Source organism: Poromitra crassiceps (genome assembly GCF_964638095.1).
Source record: "Poromitra crassiceps genome assembly, chromosome: 8".
In the NCBI taxonomy this organism is placed as follows: Eukaryota; Metazoa; Chordata; class Actinopteri; order Beryciformes; family Melamphaidae; genus Poromitra; species Poromitra crassiceps.
The window spans coordinates 4,986,872-5,003,960 of NC_139629.1; the positions used below are offsets into that span (position 1 = coordinate 4,986,872).

The window sequence follows — 17,089 nt, forward strand, 5'->3', positions numbered from 1 at the left end:
TTGGCACCGTGATGATAATTGCACGTTTCCCCCCAGTCGTGCTGTAAAGCTTATGAATATTTGGGCTACATAATGGAAAAAGAGCAGGCCTTCCGTGATGCTGCACTCAACTATGAACTGGCTTGGAAATATGGAAATCAGACCAACCCGACCATTGGTATGTCAGCCAAAATCATATGTCCAGTTCCATTTAGAAGGCCAAACATAATTCAGATGTGATTAATGATACATTTACAAGACATAATGTTTGTATTTATTTCAGGGTACAAGCTTGCTTTCAACTACTTAAAAGCAAAGAGGCACGTCGATGCCATAGATGTGTGTCATAAGGTGAGAGAAATGTTGATGTTGAAGTGCTTTGATATATATAATATATATATATATATATATATATATATAAATATAATATATACTGTATGTATATATATATATATATATATATATATATATACATACACACACACACACACACACACACACACACACACACACACACACACACACACACACACACACACATATACATACTGTACATACATACATACATACATACTGTATATATTCTGTATATTGTCTGCTTCTTCATAGGTTTTGGATGCTCATCCAAATTATCCAAGAATGAGAAAGGACATCTTGGACAAAGCGCGTGCTGCCCTAAGATCTTAGATTTGGATGTGTGTGTGTGTGTGTGTGTGTGTGTGTGAGGATGGAGTAAACATTTTTATTGACAACTTAAATAAATGTAACTTTCTGCAATAAAGTTTGTGAACCTGACTGGGTCTGGTCCCGTGCTTTATCATGTTTTAATTTCAAGTGAAAAGAATTAGCATTTATTTGCATTTTAGTTCTCTGGAAAATGTTACTTATAAGAGTGTGAAAACACTGGGATTTTAACCCTGATGGAAAGCAATGCTCAGGCATAAGCACCACTTATTTTATTCAATTTATTATTATTATTATTATTATTATTATTATTATTATTATTATTCTTAATAATAATAATTCCAAAAGCAGGCACAAAATGTTTATTTCTAGTGAGCTTGAAGAGCAGTAGGCTATATAAACCAACTTTACAAGGATGCAAGGGAGTCTGCTCTGACTCAGAGCCTCTGAGTGTTTGCAAAATTCATTAAATAGAATTGATGTGCTCTGGCCAAGACGGGTCATTGACTTTAATAGCACATCTCAAAATATGTTGTCTTTTAATGTGATGTTTAAGGGAGGCGTTAAGAGTTATTTGAACAGTTTTATTTAATATTTTATCAATTTGAAATTTAAATTATAAAGACATGTTTGGCGACTAGTTTTTGTGCTACAGCCCATTATTGTCTCTGTAGATTTAATGAAACACATCACGTTTCACACAGTCATGCTGCCAAGCATGTGCACGCACTAGTGTATGAGCTGAATTGACAATAAGTCGTAAAAAGATCGCCACATAGCCAGCCATTTACAGGCATGATTGGGAAAAATGTGGCATACGCACTGAACTCTTTTACGCACAATGGAGACAATACGCCGGTTTGCCTGACATGGATAGGAGGTTGTGGGCAGCACGGTCGCTACACATGGAGTGACTGCAAGTCTGATCTTGGCTGAAGAAAGTGCTCAAACTGGGTACCAGAGCAGGCGCCTCCGGATGGTTTCACACTCCACGTCTTTACCCCCACAAGCACCTAACTCTTTATCAAGACCATCTGCTGTGCGTAACTTGGAAAACCTGAGGATTGGATCAACTTCACGGTCCAGTAGGTGAGTCAGCATTTCAAACTATAATATCTCACAGATGTGCTAAATAGTTCAAGCGCGTTGCCTTTTGGGGGCATTTCAATTCTTGACAATATAAATAAATTGTTACCCAGAAAGACGCTTGAATATCTGACCTGATTGATCCAGCTGCCAGTTGTGCTACTTATTTTCAGTTTTTGCTCAAAGTGTTGCACGTTCACGATTATTGCTGGCCGACAAACAGAATCGCCTACATAAAATGCAGTTTCTCTCTAGGTGGGATCTGGCATTTGATTTTCTCCTTGGGAGCCTGATTGGATGCGGTAGCCTATGTGCGTTCCTCTTGCTATTTGTAACCCAGCAACTGCCCCAGTGAATGGCTGGCTGAACAAATCCTGTAAAGAAATGGCATTGAATCGGACGAACTCCGCGGTGAACACCATTTACAATACTACTCTAGACGAAGTGACTCTGGACCACATATCGAACTGCAAATTGGACTTTCTTTTTATACGCAAAATGTTTGGAGTGATTTTGGAAAATGCCAAGATGCAAACTTATGAGTCAAACTAGGGGCATCATATACAATGTCTTGCTTGTGGGGAATGTCCACTGTCCTGTTAATGCAAATACTCGTTTAAATTCCAGATATGGATTTTGACCGATTTGACACGCAGAGGTTGTTTCTGCGCAAGCGCAGCAGCAGGTCTCCTCCCTCTACCTGAGAGCGCACCTGGATCCACCGACACGGAAGTTTGGGAAGAGTGAAACACGGATTGACAGAGAGCACTGAGTGGATATCTTCTTCTCCCCGAAGAACGGCTTCTCTGGAATTCACCAAACTAGAAGAAAGTGTCTCCAGGCAAATCAGGATGTCACCCGTCGGACTTTACAGAAACAAATTACAGTGCATTTCCAACCTGAATGACTCATGGTACGTGATCATTTTCTCTAAAGGAATTTACTGCTTGTGTGAATTTATGAGCCGATCTCAAATATGTAATAGGTTAGCCGGTATAGGAGTTTAATAGGTGTCATATAAGCCTACACATAATAGGCTATATGGTTGCTTGCTTAAAGTGGGTTCAGTATAGCAATATGTTGGGTGACATGGCTATGGCACTGTCATACTTTGACACAATTGACACTAAGACATTATCCTACTTTACCATATTTTTTTCCTTAGAAACTACAAATACTAAATTGTATTGATTACTTTATCCGTTAAAGAGCTTGATCTTAATTGTATTGATTACTTTATCCGTTAAAGACCAGATCTTGAGTGCGTTTATTTATTGCAGGTGAAATCCAGTCTCGAAGCAGCCTCCACTCCATTCAAGAAGAATGACAACTTTTCGCAGAGTGCTCCGAAGGCGACTGCACCCGCTGAAGCTGGTGATTGTGGCTCTTGTGTTTGTCACATTCGTCTTCTTCATACAGCGAGAGGTGGGAAGCCAAGGCCCGCAGGAGGAGCCATGGTTGAAGGAGATGGCAGTGAAGCGGGACGCGGTGCTGGGCATGGTGATCGGAGCGGTCAATAACTTCAGGGAGGCCATGCCAAAGATGCAGATCCGAGCGCCTGTGCGTCAGCAGCAGGACAATGCGGAGAGCTTGTCCTGTCTGCCCGGTCGCTACACTGGGGCTGAGCTCAGGGCCGCTCTGGAGCGCCCCCCACAGAACCCCCACGACCCCGGGGCCTCTGGGAAGCCTTTCCACACTGACTCTCTGAGCCCTGCTGAGCTGAAGGAGAAAGAGAGGGGCGAAGAGAAACACTGCTTTAATCTGTATGCCAGTGACCGCGTCTCCCTCAGCAGAGACCTGGGCCCGGATACTCGACCACCAGAGTATGTCATCTTGTCAAGGCGTTGTGTTTGTGCCTTTGTGGGAAAAGAATTGTCGTCTGTTTATCGCCTGATTCCATCAAAGGGAAACACGTTGGAACAAGTGGATCATCGTGTTTGTGAACATAGTGGGGCCAAATAATGTTGAATACCTGATCAAAAAGATCTAGGTTTAGAGACATCACTTGATTAATAGAATTGCACCACCTAGTGGCGGTAAATGTAGTTTATTTGGGTGGGGTGGGGGGGGGGAGGTGTAGAGGAGTTAGTTCCTCTATGTTCTCCATGGATTGTCTTTTTGGCCCAAAATACAATCAAAGTCACACATTGAAAAATCACAGAGGGTGATATGATATAGATTGTTTAATGCGAGCATGGCTGTCTAACCCAAACAAATCCTTCATATTTGCTTAGCAATTGGAGGGGGGAAAAATCACAAAACCACAGGGACCATTTTTCTGACTGAAACATTGTTTGAGCACGGCTGCCCAGTTAATGTGGCCAGTTCAGGAAGAAGCTGGGTTATGCTTGGCTAATTACACAAGTCTATCCATGTCCTGACTTTCTTTTACTGGGGTAATTTACAGAGTCTCTCCCTGTCTGATATGGCTGGCATTTCAATAGCTGCTACACATGCAGTGAGTGTCACGGCTGAAAATGGACACCCCACAGGGGAGAGCGCGCAAATGTAATAACTAGACTATTGTGTCACTCAGGAACTAAACGGGGACACTAGATCTTTGTGCTGCGTTTCTCTCTCTCCCTCTGTCTGCAGATGTATTGAGCAAACCTTCAAACGATGCCCTTCCTTGCCGACCACCAGTGTGATCATTGTGTTCCACAATGAAGCCTGGAGCACTCTGCTGCGGACGGTCTACAGCGTCCTCCACACCTCCCCTGCCATTCTCCTCAAGGAGATCATCCTAGTGGACGACGCCAGCGTGGACGGTAAAGCTCGACGGGACCACCCTGCTCTCTTTTTTCGGGTTCGATTTCAGACAGCCTGTCGGGTGGGCAGCCTGCAGAGGGGGAGCTCCAGCTCTGTGGCTCATGAAGAGTCTTACAACAGGAAGCAAGGGGCTGCTAGTGAATACTTTCCTAAGAGGAGTTAGCAGTGGTTGTGCTTCCAAATGAGTCAGTTAGCTCTTGTAAACAGGTCCCATGCAGGCAGGCAGAGTGGGGGGGACATACTGGAGGAGAGAGGGGGTTCAGAGAATGTAGTGCATCCGATAGTTTATTTGTTGGGAGCAGGCCACTGTGAGAAGAACCCTGCAGTACCACCACTGTCTAGCTCTGTGCTCCAGGATCTGCTCAGACAGACTTGACAGCCAGCCATGTGGAGGATGGAAGGCAGACAGCTTTCTCTCTTCTTGCTCTATTTCAGTGTCACCTTTCGTGCTGAGGGCTGTGGAGAAATCAAACATATTCATGACTGTAATGATGGTGAACCCTGGTGCACTATGTAGGCTACTGGTTCTCACCTGGTGAACTATGTAGGCTACTGGTTCTCACCTGGTGAACTATGTAGGCTACTGGTTCTCACCTGGTGAACTATGTAGACTACTGGTTCTCACCTGGTGAACTATGTAGGCTACTGGTTCTCACCTGGTGAACTATGTAGGCTACTGGTTCTCACCTGGTGAACTATGTAGGCTACTGGTTCTCACCTGGTGAACTATGTAGGCTACTGGTTCTCACCTGGTGCACTATGTAGGCTACTGGTTCTCACCTGGTGAACTATGTAGGCTACTGGTTCTCACCTGGTGAACTATGTAGGCTACTGGTTCTCACCTGGTGAACTATGTAGGCTACTGGTTCTCACCTGGTGCACTATGTAGGCTACTGGTTCTCACCTGGTGAACTATGTAGGCTACTGGTTCTCACCTGGTGAACTATGTAGGCTACTGGTTCTCACCTGGTGAACTATGTAGGCTACTGGTTCTCACCTGGTGCACTATGTAGGCTACTGGTTCTCACCTGGTGAACTATGTAGGCTACTGGTTCTCAAACTTTCACATCAAGGACCCCTAAAAACTGACATCAATTAGACCACGAACCCCCATGTGGTACGATTTTGTCCCAGGTTCCCCCATCTGATAAGTTTTGCTTTTAGATGTTTTATTACAGAAAGTGTCAAACCCATGACAAAAATAGTCATCTATTCTATGATTGTGTTACTTATGGATGGAATTATAGACAGTGAAAATAAATGATTCACCTTTTTGCTGGGGAAGCCCTTCAAAGGACCTCTGGGGGTCCCCGCCGGACCCCACTTTGAGAACCATGGCTATATTCAGTGTTCACTCCGTAGCCTATATGATTTGATCGGAGTATTTATTTTCCACATCAAGCATCAGCCTCTGGAGCTGCAACTTGGCAAAGCAATGCATTAATTAGTGTCTTGGTATCAATATGAATTGGTCATTATTACCGAGAGTGCGTGTGTCACTGACTGCTGCTGTCTCCTGTGCTTGCAGATGCGCTGAAGGACGAGCTGGACGAGTATCTGAAGCGGCTGCACATCGTGCGGGTCGTCCGCCAGCAGGAGAGGAAAGGGCTGATCACGGCTCGGCTGCTGGGAGCCTCCGTGGCCACCGGCGATACGCTCACCTTCCTGGACGCCCACTGTTAGTCAACTCCGCCAACGCCAACTCCAAGCCACACACTTACTCACACATGCTGAGATAGTCTGACGTTACCACGCATCATACACCAGTGCCTCTCAGATGTTTTCACATGAGGGACCCCTAAACTGACAAAGATTAGACCACGGACCCCCACTTGATAGGATTTTGTCCCACGGTCCCCCATAATGATAATACGATTGATGCTTTTAGATGTATTATTACAGAAAGTGTATAAAACCCCATGACCAAAATAGTCATTGTGTTACTTATGAATGGAATTATAGTGAAAATAAATGACCCCCCTTTTGGCTGGGGGACCCCCTGGAACCCCCCTCAAGGACCCCTGGGCGTCCCCGGACCCCCATTTGAGAACCGCTGCATACACCATACACAGCCACACCTCAACAAAACAATGTCTTGCTAAAGGCCTAGGCGTGGCAGCCGTGGTTTAAAATGGAATAATCACTTAAATAGATTACAATATGTTTAGTTTAGGAATGACCACAATTGGTTGCTATTATTAGTTGTTATAGTCAGTGTTGGGCTGTAATACTGTATATTACTAAGTAATATGATTACTGTAATTCCCAGTAATGAGTACTGTAAGGGATTACAATTTCGGAAATAGTCATAATATTACAGTTACTAATCCAAGTAACTTCATGTTACTGCATGACTTTCTCCAGCGTTGGCACAGCGCTAAAACAACGTGTGGAGATACTGTAGGTCTGGCTATGTGAGACAACTGCGTTGTCAGAACGCAATTTGTTTTTTGTCCTAGGTCAGCAAATAAATCAAAAGTATACAGTTTGGCTGATTGTTGTAGGTCACGTTTTCAGAAGGAGGGATAAGTAAAGTAATGTAACGAGCAACGTAACTAATTAGTTTTGATACCAAGTAATAAGTAATTTTATTACTTTTTAAATGAGTAAAAAGTAATGAGTAACTTCTTACATCTCCTGAGTAACATGCTGGTTAACAACAGTGGTTATAGTATCTTTCATTCTAAACTAGGTTATTGCTAAGGCTGATGGTATGGTGACTGTACTGTGTGTCTTAACAGGCGAGTGCTTTACTGGGTGGCTGGAGCCTCTGCTGGCCAGGATAGCAGATAACCACACCGCAGTCGTCAGTCCCGACATCACCACCATCGATCTCAATACCTTTGAATTCATGAAACCGTCCCCTTATGGCCAGAACCACAACCGGGGCAACTTTGACTGGGGCCTGTCGTTTGGCTGGGAGAGTCTGCCAGATCATGAGAAACAAAGGAGGAAGGACGAAACGTACCCTATCAAGTAAGCAAGTAGTCTGCATGAATGGAGCATGGGAACTTTATATGAACTCATATTTTTTTGTATTACTCAAGATTGCAAGCCATCAAAAAGCTGCCACCAAACGAATAGATCTTCTTCCTCCACAGGACGCCAACATTTGCCGGGGGGCTCTTCTCAATCTCCAAAGAATATTTCTATCACATAGGAAGCTATGATGAAGAAATGCAAATCTGGGGTGGAGAGAACATTGAAATGTCTTTCAGGGTGAGAAATAGCTGTGGTGCTGGACGTGCAGCGATCCTGTCTTTTGCTGTTTTGGTACCTTTTCTTGCTTGCTGGGTCTTTCTAGTGTCAACATATCTCTGTAGGTGTGTCTAACTGTACGTCTTTGCAAAGCTTCTTAGTTGAGGAGGAAGAGGGGGGTATCATGCAACCCCTGGAAATATACTTCTAATCAGCCTTTCTCATTTGGAAAAATTGTGTCTAAAATGATGAGCTATGTTAAAAAGTTGTCTGGATGTCCAACGTATCATGTTTATGCAAATTAGTGCCGCCGATGCAATTACAAAAAAAAAAGTATATTTTCACTATATAGCTATCAGCCAATATTGCAGATAACTCAACAAAATAGGTGTCTAGACCCATGTTTGACCCATGAGTGTCAACGATCATAACTATCTTACGTTGTCTGACTGCCAATCTCTGCAGGTGTGGCAGTGCGGGGGACAGCTGGAGATCATCCCCTGCTCCATCGTTGGCCACGTTTTTCGGACCAAGAGCCCCCACACCTTCCCCAAGGGCACACAGGTGATCGCCCGCAACCAGGTCCGCCTGGCCGAGGTCTGGATGGACGACTACAAGGAGATCTTCTACCGTCGTAACCAACAAGCCGCGCAGATGGCCAAAGACGTACGTACTGCCTCTGAATCTCGCGTGCCTGCCCGAAATCCACTGTGTTGCTGTCTGCTGTGATACATAAACAATTTCTTTTTGAATTCGTTAATTTCAAGCAGTAGCAATTTGCTTTGGAATGTCCCCCCCCCCCCCCCCCCCCAGTTCTATCACTCATGATGCTTTTTTTTGAAAGACTTAAGACCACTCATTATCCCCTCATAAGGCAAGTTTGGGCAACTCTAAAACTCATGTCTGTGAGTTATATAGAGTCAATTTGAGTTGCATGCAGAAACACATAACTGTAGGGGAGAGAGCACACCGTGATTGTGATTCCCGATACATGAAATCTGTGGGAATGAAACGCATTTTCTTTTCTTTTTTTAAATGGAAAGAAATAGATTATTGAGTTGAAACGCTCGGGCTAGAGGCTATTACGGTCTGAAAGCTGTTAACTGTCAGAGAAAGAGGCCCAGAGGAAGTCTGGTCTGGTAAATGACACAGGCTGTCAGGCCTTTCCCAACACACTGTCTCGTAGGTGCCATAAAGCGTTCCCCTGGGGGAATACCTCAGAGAGCCGGGGCCAGCCCTCTCCTGCTGGGCTTCAAACAGACACGCTGTCTTCAACAGCTTCCAGGCATTCAGCAGCAGTAGCTATCAGCGTGCACTGGTGTTAACAGCATCCTCGTCATTATAGTAAGTGCTCTCATTATTCAGGAGCTGGACGTGGCCCAAATCCCTGCAAAATGTGCTGCTACACCTCGTCTCAGCTACACCTACACCTACACCTACACCTACATGAGCTGCTACACCTCGCACTTTAAAAGGAAGAACGCTGATTGAACACTTGTCTGTTTCATCATTTCAGTTATTTCATTTGTTTAAAATGGAACTGTGATTGTGATTTTTTTTTCTTTCCCTTTATGTTGAAGGAGTTATTATAGATCATCATCATTATTATTACAGTATTATTATAAATGTGTGCAATTGGTAAAAGTTGAATGGGAAAAGTAAGAAAGTGGAATATAATTTTTTTCCCCCTTTATGTTGAAGGACTTATTATAGATCATTATTATAATTATTATAAATGTGTGCAATTGGTCAAAAATGAGATCAGGATTGAATGAAAATGTAGCATTTAAACTGTACTGTTTCCATTGTCATCAACCCGCCATGCTGCTGTGTGAGGTGACCGGCACGATGTGGTAAAGGAGTCTACTGTGTGAGGTGACCAGCACGATGTGGTAAAGGAGTCTGCTGTGTGAGGTGACCAGCACGATGTGGTAAAGGAGTCTGCTGTGTGAGGTGACCAGCACGATGTGGTAAAGGAGTCTGCTGTGTGAGGTGACCAGCACGATGTGGTAAAGGAGTCTGCTGTGTGAGGTGACCAGCACAATGTGGTAAAGGAGTCTGCTGTGTGAGGTGACCAGCACGATGTGGTAAAGGAGTCTGCTGTGTGAGGTGACCAGCACGATGTGGTAAAGGAGTCTGCTGTGTGAGGTGACCAGCACAATGTGGTAAAGGAGTCTGCTGTGTGAGGTGACCAGCACGATGTGGTAAAGGAGTCTGCTGTGTGAGGTGACCAGCACGATGTGGTAAAGGAGTCTGCTGTGTGAGATGACCAGCACGATGTGGTAAAGGAGTCTGCTGTGTGAGGTGACCAGCACAATGTGGTAAAGGAGTCTGCTGTGTGAGGTGACCAGCACGATGTGGTAAAGGAGTCTGCTGTGTGAGGTGACCAGCACGATGTGGTAAAGGAGTCTGCTGTGTGAGGTGACCAGCACGATGTGGTAAAGGAGTCTGCTGTGTGAGGTGACCAGCACAATGTGGTAAAGGAGTCTGCTGTGTGAGGTGACCAGCACGATGTGGTATAGGAGTCTGCTGTGTGAGGTGACCAGCACGATGTGGTAAAGGAGTCTGCTGTGTGAGATGACCAGCACGATGTGGTAAAGGAGTCTGCTGTGTGAGGTGACCAGCACAATGTGGTAAAGGAGTCTGCTGTGTGAGGTGACCAGCACAATGTGGTAAAGGAGTCTGCTGTGTGAGGTGACCAGCACAATGTGGTAAAGGAGTCTGCTGTGTGAGGTGACCAGCACAATGTGGTAAAGGAGTCTGCTGTGTGAGGTGACCAGCACGATGTGGTAAAAGAGTCTGCTGTGTGAGGTGACCAGCATGATGTGGTAAAGGAGTCTGCTGTGTGAGGTGACCAGCACGATGTGGTAAAGGAGTCTGCTGTGTGAGGTGACCAGCACAATGTGGTAAAGGAGTCTGCTGTGTGAGATGACCAGCACGATGTGGTAAAGGAGTCTGCTGTGTGAGATGACCAGCACGATGTGGTAAAGGAGTCTGCTGTGTGAGGTGACCAGCACAATGTGGTAAAGGAGTCTGCTGTGTGAGGTGACCAGCACGATGTGGTAAAGGAGTCTGCTGTGTGAGATGACCAGCACGATGTGGTAAAGGAGTCTGCTGTGTGAGGTGACCAGCACGATGTGGTAAAGGAGTCTGCTGTGTGAGGTGACCAGCACGATGTGGTAAAGGAGTCTGCTGTGTGAGGTGACCAGCACGATGTGGTAAAGGAGTCTGTGCCTTGCTCTCCTCATGGTGGGGAAGTTCCCCTGGCTTTAATGGCTGCCTGGAATTGTTTCCACAGAGGACCTTTGGAGATGTCTCCAGACGCGTGGACCTCCGGGAGCGGCTGCAGTGTAAGAGCTTCTCCTGGTATTTGAAGAACGTCTATCCAGAGGTCTTCATGCCTGATCTCAACCCGCTCCACTTTGGCTCGGTAAGACCGCATACCACCACCACCACCACCACCACCGCCGCCCATCATCTCCTTCCAGAACCTCCGAGCGCTGTCTAGCCGCCACTGTGGGTTTCCACTTGGGCTCTGCAGAGGGGTTATGAGCAGGGCTTCAGACCGAGCAGTTTGACACTTTGACACCACTGACGGAACTCAAGAGACTCCGGTTGTTTGAACAGCTTGCACTGTATGGTTACGGGTTCCTCTTTCACTGCGCCCTCTCTCACTGCTCTCTACCCCCCCCACCCGCTCTCACTACCCCCACCCGCTCTCTCTACCCCCACCCGCTTTCACTACCCCCACCTGCTCTCTCTACCCCCACCCGCTCTCTCTACCCCCACCTGCAGGTGAAAAATGTTGGTAAAGACTCGTGTCTGGATGCCGGAGAGAACAACGAGGGAGGGAAACAGCTGATTATGTACCCCTGCCACGGCCTGGGAGGAAACCAGGTCTTTTTCTTCTCTTCTTATCTCTCTCTCTCTTTTTTTTTTTAATTAACAAATGTACCCCTTTTCAGACATGTTTTCATCCAAGTACCCCTTTCATCAGCGCCACATATTTTGAGAGGGGGGAAAGTTGGAAATCATTATAAATCATGTATTTGCATGTTATTTATTATGCAAATTTGTACAATTTAGTGAGAAACATGGGCTTGCGCTCACTTGTGATTTTTGTCATTCTCTGTGTCACGGAGGCAATTGGATCATTGCAGAAAAGGCTGTTCCACACACATAAGTGAGTGGATCCAAAGGGTAGGAGCTGCTCCAAAGCCTTCTCTCCCAGGGTGTTCCTTTATTTAGAGTTCATAAATCTAGGCTATTAACGTGGCATTATTTTACAACCGAGTGCCCCCCTGCAGTCCTTTAAAGTACCCCCAGGGGTACTAGTACCTCTCCCATTTGAGAAACACGGAGCTAGAGAATGTCGTTCTTTTCTGATTGACAAAAATAGGAATTTGTTGTTTGTTTTTTGATCAGAAAGGATGCTGACATTTTGTTTTGCCTCTGCTTCTTTGTGCCGTAGTATTTTGAGTACTCCACACATCACGAGATCCGACACAACATTCAGAAGGAGCTGTGTTTGCATGGGGCAGAGGGGGCCGTGAAGCTGGAGGACTGCCAGTACAAAGGCAAGGACACCTTTGTAGGAGCAGAGCAGAAGTGGGAGCTAAAAGACGTGAGTATGGGTCTTCAGCATTTCCTCACACATGTACCCTTTGATTTTGAGTTTCATATACTTTGGTGTCTTCTTAGGAAAGTCATATTTTTTATGTTAGGGCGTCCAGGTAATGCGGCAGTAGATTCCCTGCCTACCAACACGAGGGTCGCGGGTTCGAGCCCCCGTGGCTTGGTCCTTACATAACAACGCATTCTGTTGTATTTTGCACATACAAACACTGTAGCAACATGTCCACAGATAGAAGTGAGACAGTACTGCGTGTATGACTGATTTAATGATACACAAATGAGACAGAAGTGCTAATAAACAGTGTATTACTATAGCTTTCACCACTGTTGAAGCGTGGAGCATGAGGTCTGGTGAGATCAGGGTAGGGAATCTGAGATCAGGTGACATCACAGGAAGCGTTCCCTTTGATTAGATTCCCCACGCAGTACAAATGGAACGGGGCAAGACGCCTCGCTGTCAGGTGAAAAGAAGCGACTGGCGACTGCACATGTATCGGAGGAAGCATGTGCTAGTCTACAACTCTCCCCCCAGATCGGCAGAGCAACAACTGGGACAACAGGGGGAATTGGCCAAGAACAACTGGGAGAAAATGTGGGGGTAAATCCATAAAAAACGGGAAAAAAAAAAGTAATACGTTTCTGTTCTCTCCATACAGAACCAGTTGTTCTACATCCCAGGATGGAGCATGTGTCTGAGCGCCCGTCATGAGCATCCCTCTCTGGCCCCGTGCAACCCATCAGACAGATACCAGCTCTGGTTCTTCACCTGAGCAACCCATCAGACAGATACCAGCTCTGGTTCTTCACCTGAGCAACCCATCAGACAGATACCAGCTCTGGTTCTTCACCTGAGCAACCCATCAGACAGATACCAGCTCTGGTTCTTCACCTGAGCAACCCATCAGACAGATACCAGCTCTGGTTCTTCACCTGAGCAACCCATCAGACAGATACCAGCTCTGGTTCTTCACCTGAGCAACCCATCAGACAGATACCAGCTCTGGTTCTTCACCTGAGCAACCCATCAGACAGATACCAGCTCTGGTTCTTCACCTGAGCAACCCATCAGACAGATACCAGCTCTGGTTCTTCACCTGAGCAACCCATCAGACAGATACCAGCTCTGGTTCTTCACCTGAGCAACCCATCAGACAGATACCAGCTCTGGTTCTTCACCTGAGCAACCCATCAGACAGATACCAGCTCTGGTTCTTCACCTGAGCAACCCATCAGACAGATACCAGCTCTGGTTCTTCACCTGAGCAACCCATCAGACAGATACCAGCTCTGGTTCTTCACCTGAGCAACCCATCAGACAGATACCAGCTCTGGTTCTTCACCTGAGCAACCCATCAGACAGATACCAGCTCTGGTTCTTCACCTGAGCAACCCATCAGACAGATACCAGCTCTGGTTCTTCACCTGAGCAACCCATCAGACAGATACCAGCTCTGGTTCTTCACCTGAGCAACCCATCAGACAGATACCAGCTCTGGTTCTTCACCTGAGCAACCCATCAGACAGATACCAGCTCTGGTTCTTCACCTGAGCAACCCATCAGACAGATACCAGCTCTGGTTCTTCACCTGAGCAACCCATCAGACAGATACCAGCTCTGGTTCTTCACCTGAGCAACCCATCAGACAGATACCAGCTCTGGTTCTTCACCTGAGCAACCCATCAGACAGATACCAGCTCTGGTTCTTCACCTGAGCAACCCATCAGACAGATACCAGCTCTGGTTCTTCACCTGAGCAACCCATCAGACAGATACCAGCTCTGGTTCTTCACCTGAGCAACCCATCAGACAGATACCAGCTCTGGTTCTTCACCTGAGCGTGCAACCCATCAGACAGATACCAGCTCTGGTTCTTCACCTGAGCGTGCAACCCATCAGACAGATACCAGCTCTGGTTCTTCACCTGAGCGTGCACACATTACAACGGCCACTTTACCAATGGCCGCTCTGTATGAACACGCCTCTTTTTCCCCTTTTTTAAAAAGATTTCCTGCCACCAGTTTTTAATTTATTTTTTTATACGTGGAAGAACTGAACTGCTGCTGGAAAGTTTGGATTTTTGGAGAAAATACTTTGTGCCACTGCTGGAAGGAAGCATTCAAACTAATTCTTAAGACATTTTACATTAGCCTTCAAATATATATATTATATATGAAGCCAAGGTTAACCCTTTCTCCCAGCCAGACTTTACTTGAGATTCACCGAACAATGAAGATGTGCTCTTTTGACAAGTGCCTCTTTTGTGTTTTAAGATGTTTTCACCACTCCTAGTATACAGGCAACAGATGCAGTATTCATTATACATCATGTTATTGCCAACATTGAGTAATTTGTGAAGAGAAATATCGAAATCCCAAACATACCATGTAAAATGCACACACACACACACGCACACACACACGCACACGCACACGCACACACACACACACAAGACACCGGAGGTGCAAGTTGGACACCCCAAAATCCCAAATATTGTGCACCAAAGACACTGAAAGAGGAAACTTGAAACAAATGTATAACAAATAAGTGTAATGTACATTTCTCCTTGTACAGAACTATCTTTTTATATAATTCATAGTTGTTTGTTTCTTATTTGTGATGGGCCTCTTCATTGCTTACCGTCCAGTGCCTCGGATACAATCATAATTACCACTAGGGGGAGGGAGCGTTCCTCTGTATTGCAGTTCTCTGTTGCTGCAGAATGACTTCTACGTGTGCTCATAAGATTTTTTTCCCCCTTCAAAATTCAACACCTGAAAACCTTTTGCCACACGAAGGCTTTTTTAGAAACCATCTATAAAGAAATTAAGAACGAACGCTCTATTATTATGGTATCATGTGAATACCACTTTAGACCTGCTTGTTAAATTGAGTGAACTGAAAGTGAGTTGGCCGCTGCTTCAGATGAGAAATTATAATGTGTAATTAGTGCAAAAAGCATCATGCAAAGTCATTGTTGGAAGCTCAAATGTTTTTAATAGCTCTACACAACATAATGCTTGAATAAAAAGGGGCATTAATTGACAAGTCACAAGTAACTTGTATTGTGAGTCGGTCTTCTAATCTGTAAAATGTAATTACTTTTGCTTATATAATTTCAATTTGTATTGTTTGGTGGTTATCAAAAGTGTGTCAAATACGTAATGTTAACATTGTTGGTAAAGTGCCTAAAAAAGCTCCCCCTGTACATCTAAATAGGAGTCCATTGATGAATTTCTGGTGCAGGCGCTAGTGTTTAAATGGCTATGGAATAATATTGTAAATGGCTTTATGTGTGTGGCTGGGTGAGAAACCGATCTGCTGTGTGTGTTTGCCTATGAATAATTGTGTAGTGCTTTCACCCAATGAGAGTGCCTTGATATTAAGATGTATTATGTTTAAGGCGATTAAATTCTATTTGGTAAAGTACAGTACTGCTACTTTGTCTCATTTCCAACTGTGTTCTGCAGAGGGCGCTTTGTACTCAGAAATCCACAAAATGTGCTGTTGAATAACCCAGACAAAGTGATGTATTAGGGGACTGCCTCAATGGTATGAAATACATTCTCCATAAATATAGGAAGTGTACAGCACACGTGCTAAAGTTCAAAATGACAATTTCAATTTATTTCAAAATCATGTTAAACATGAAACAACTCAACAACATAAAGTGAAGTTGGCTTTGTCTACAGTTACAAACCAAACACATTGAAACATTTAGACCATTTTGTGCAAAACGTATGCCGTTTCACACAATATGAAATAGAAAACAAAATAAAGAAATCAGGCACATGAAGCTTTACAACTCACAACCAGCATGAAACAGAGGACAATTTTAAGACAGAGAAGCATTTTACTCAATACAGACTGTTTTAGTAAACCACAATAAATACACATTTCAATATATCATTCATAATAAATATATAAAAAAAAAAAATGAAACACAGGATTACCTAACTGGATGCAATGTCACTGTATCTAGCCTTCTCATTCTGCTTTGGCACACTTAATCTGTATTATAGGCCATGTTGATGGCATTGATTGCCTGCAAGCAGTCTTTATTGGACCACTGAGTTGACATGAGAGGTTGCAGCTACTGCACAGCTACTGCACAGCTACTGCACAGCCACACAGAACCACCAAATCCCAGTTCTGACGTTCTGATTAGAATGGATGGTTGTTTGCAAGCTTGGAAGAAGGTCAAATATCCTTATTCATGCAGGAGCAAAGAGCTCAAGGTGGAGCTCTTCAACAAGGTATTACAGTAGTAAATATTATGCATTAAATTATTGCAGTCCCCCAATTGCAATTTTGATATCTGAGGCATTGAATATATCACAAGCAGCCACTCCAGTTTCCTTTGTATGTCAGTCATTTTATAGAAGAGGTGTTAAAGGTTATTTACAGTTTTTTTGGTGAATTATACATCTTTTCATCCGTTTAGTCATTTTCAATAGCTCAGAAGTCATATCATCAATTGCTGATATTAATCATGTTTTATAATAAGCTTTGATTGTCAACCTTGAGTGTTTTTTTTCTCCCCTCATACAAATAACAAAACTTTGGGCATCTATTTTTAATGAAACTAATGATGCTTGCAAGTACAATACCGGTACTTGGGTACCCTGGCCCTATCAAAAACCCCTTTTAATTCGCTTTATTGTGGATTCTCATCGAAGCGAGAATAACCATTGAATAAGCCTAAAAAACGATTGCACTTAACACTTCAAGAGCACAAAC

The 17,089-nt window shown here is 44.5% G+C and overlaps 2 protein-coding genes across 2 annotated transcripts in view; both read left to right on the plus strand.

Moving 5' to 3' along the window:
• ttc21b (tetratricopeptide repeat domain 21B) overlaps positions 1-774 on the plus strand; it is a gene marked incomplete at its 5' end in the record, with an annotated part of 31,931 nt that extends 31,157 nt beyond the window's left edge. Inside the window, 3 exons of the mRNA XM_083642246.1 lie at positions 37-157; positions 263-330; positions 589-774. Coding sequence (XP_083498372.1) covers positions 37-157; positions 263-330; positions 589-666 — 267 coding nt within the window. The 3' untranslated portion in view covers positions 667-774. The remainder of the gene's footprint in view (positions 1-36; positions 158-262; positions 331-588) is intronic.
• Positions 775-2,534: 1,760 nt separating this feature from the next.
• galnt3 (UDP-N-acetyl-alpha-D-galactosamine:polypeptide N-acetylgalactosaminyltransferase 3 (GalNAc-T3)) lies at positions 2,535-13,128 on the plus strand. The gene is made up of 11 exons (XM_083641979.1): positions 2,535-2,662; positions 3,030-3,572; positions 4,345-4,517; positions 6,047-6,196; positions 7,260-7,494; positions 7,620-7,737; positions 8,182-8,382; positions 11,015-11,146; positions 11,512-11,613; positions 12,188-12,340; positions 13,008-13,128. Exons 2-11 carry the CDS (start codon positions 3,073-3,075, stop codon positions 13,119-13,121), a joined length of 1,878 nt encoding a protein of 625 aa, XP_083498105.1. The 5' UTR covers positions 2,535-2,662; positions 3,030-3,072; the 3' UTR covers positions 13,122-13,128.
• Positions 13,129-17,089: the final 3,961 nt, after the last annotated feature.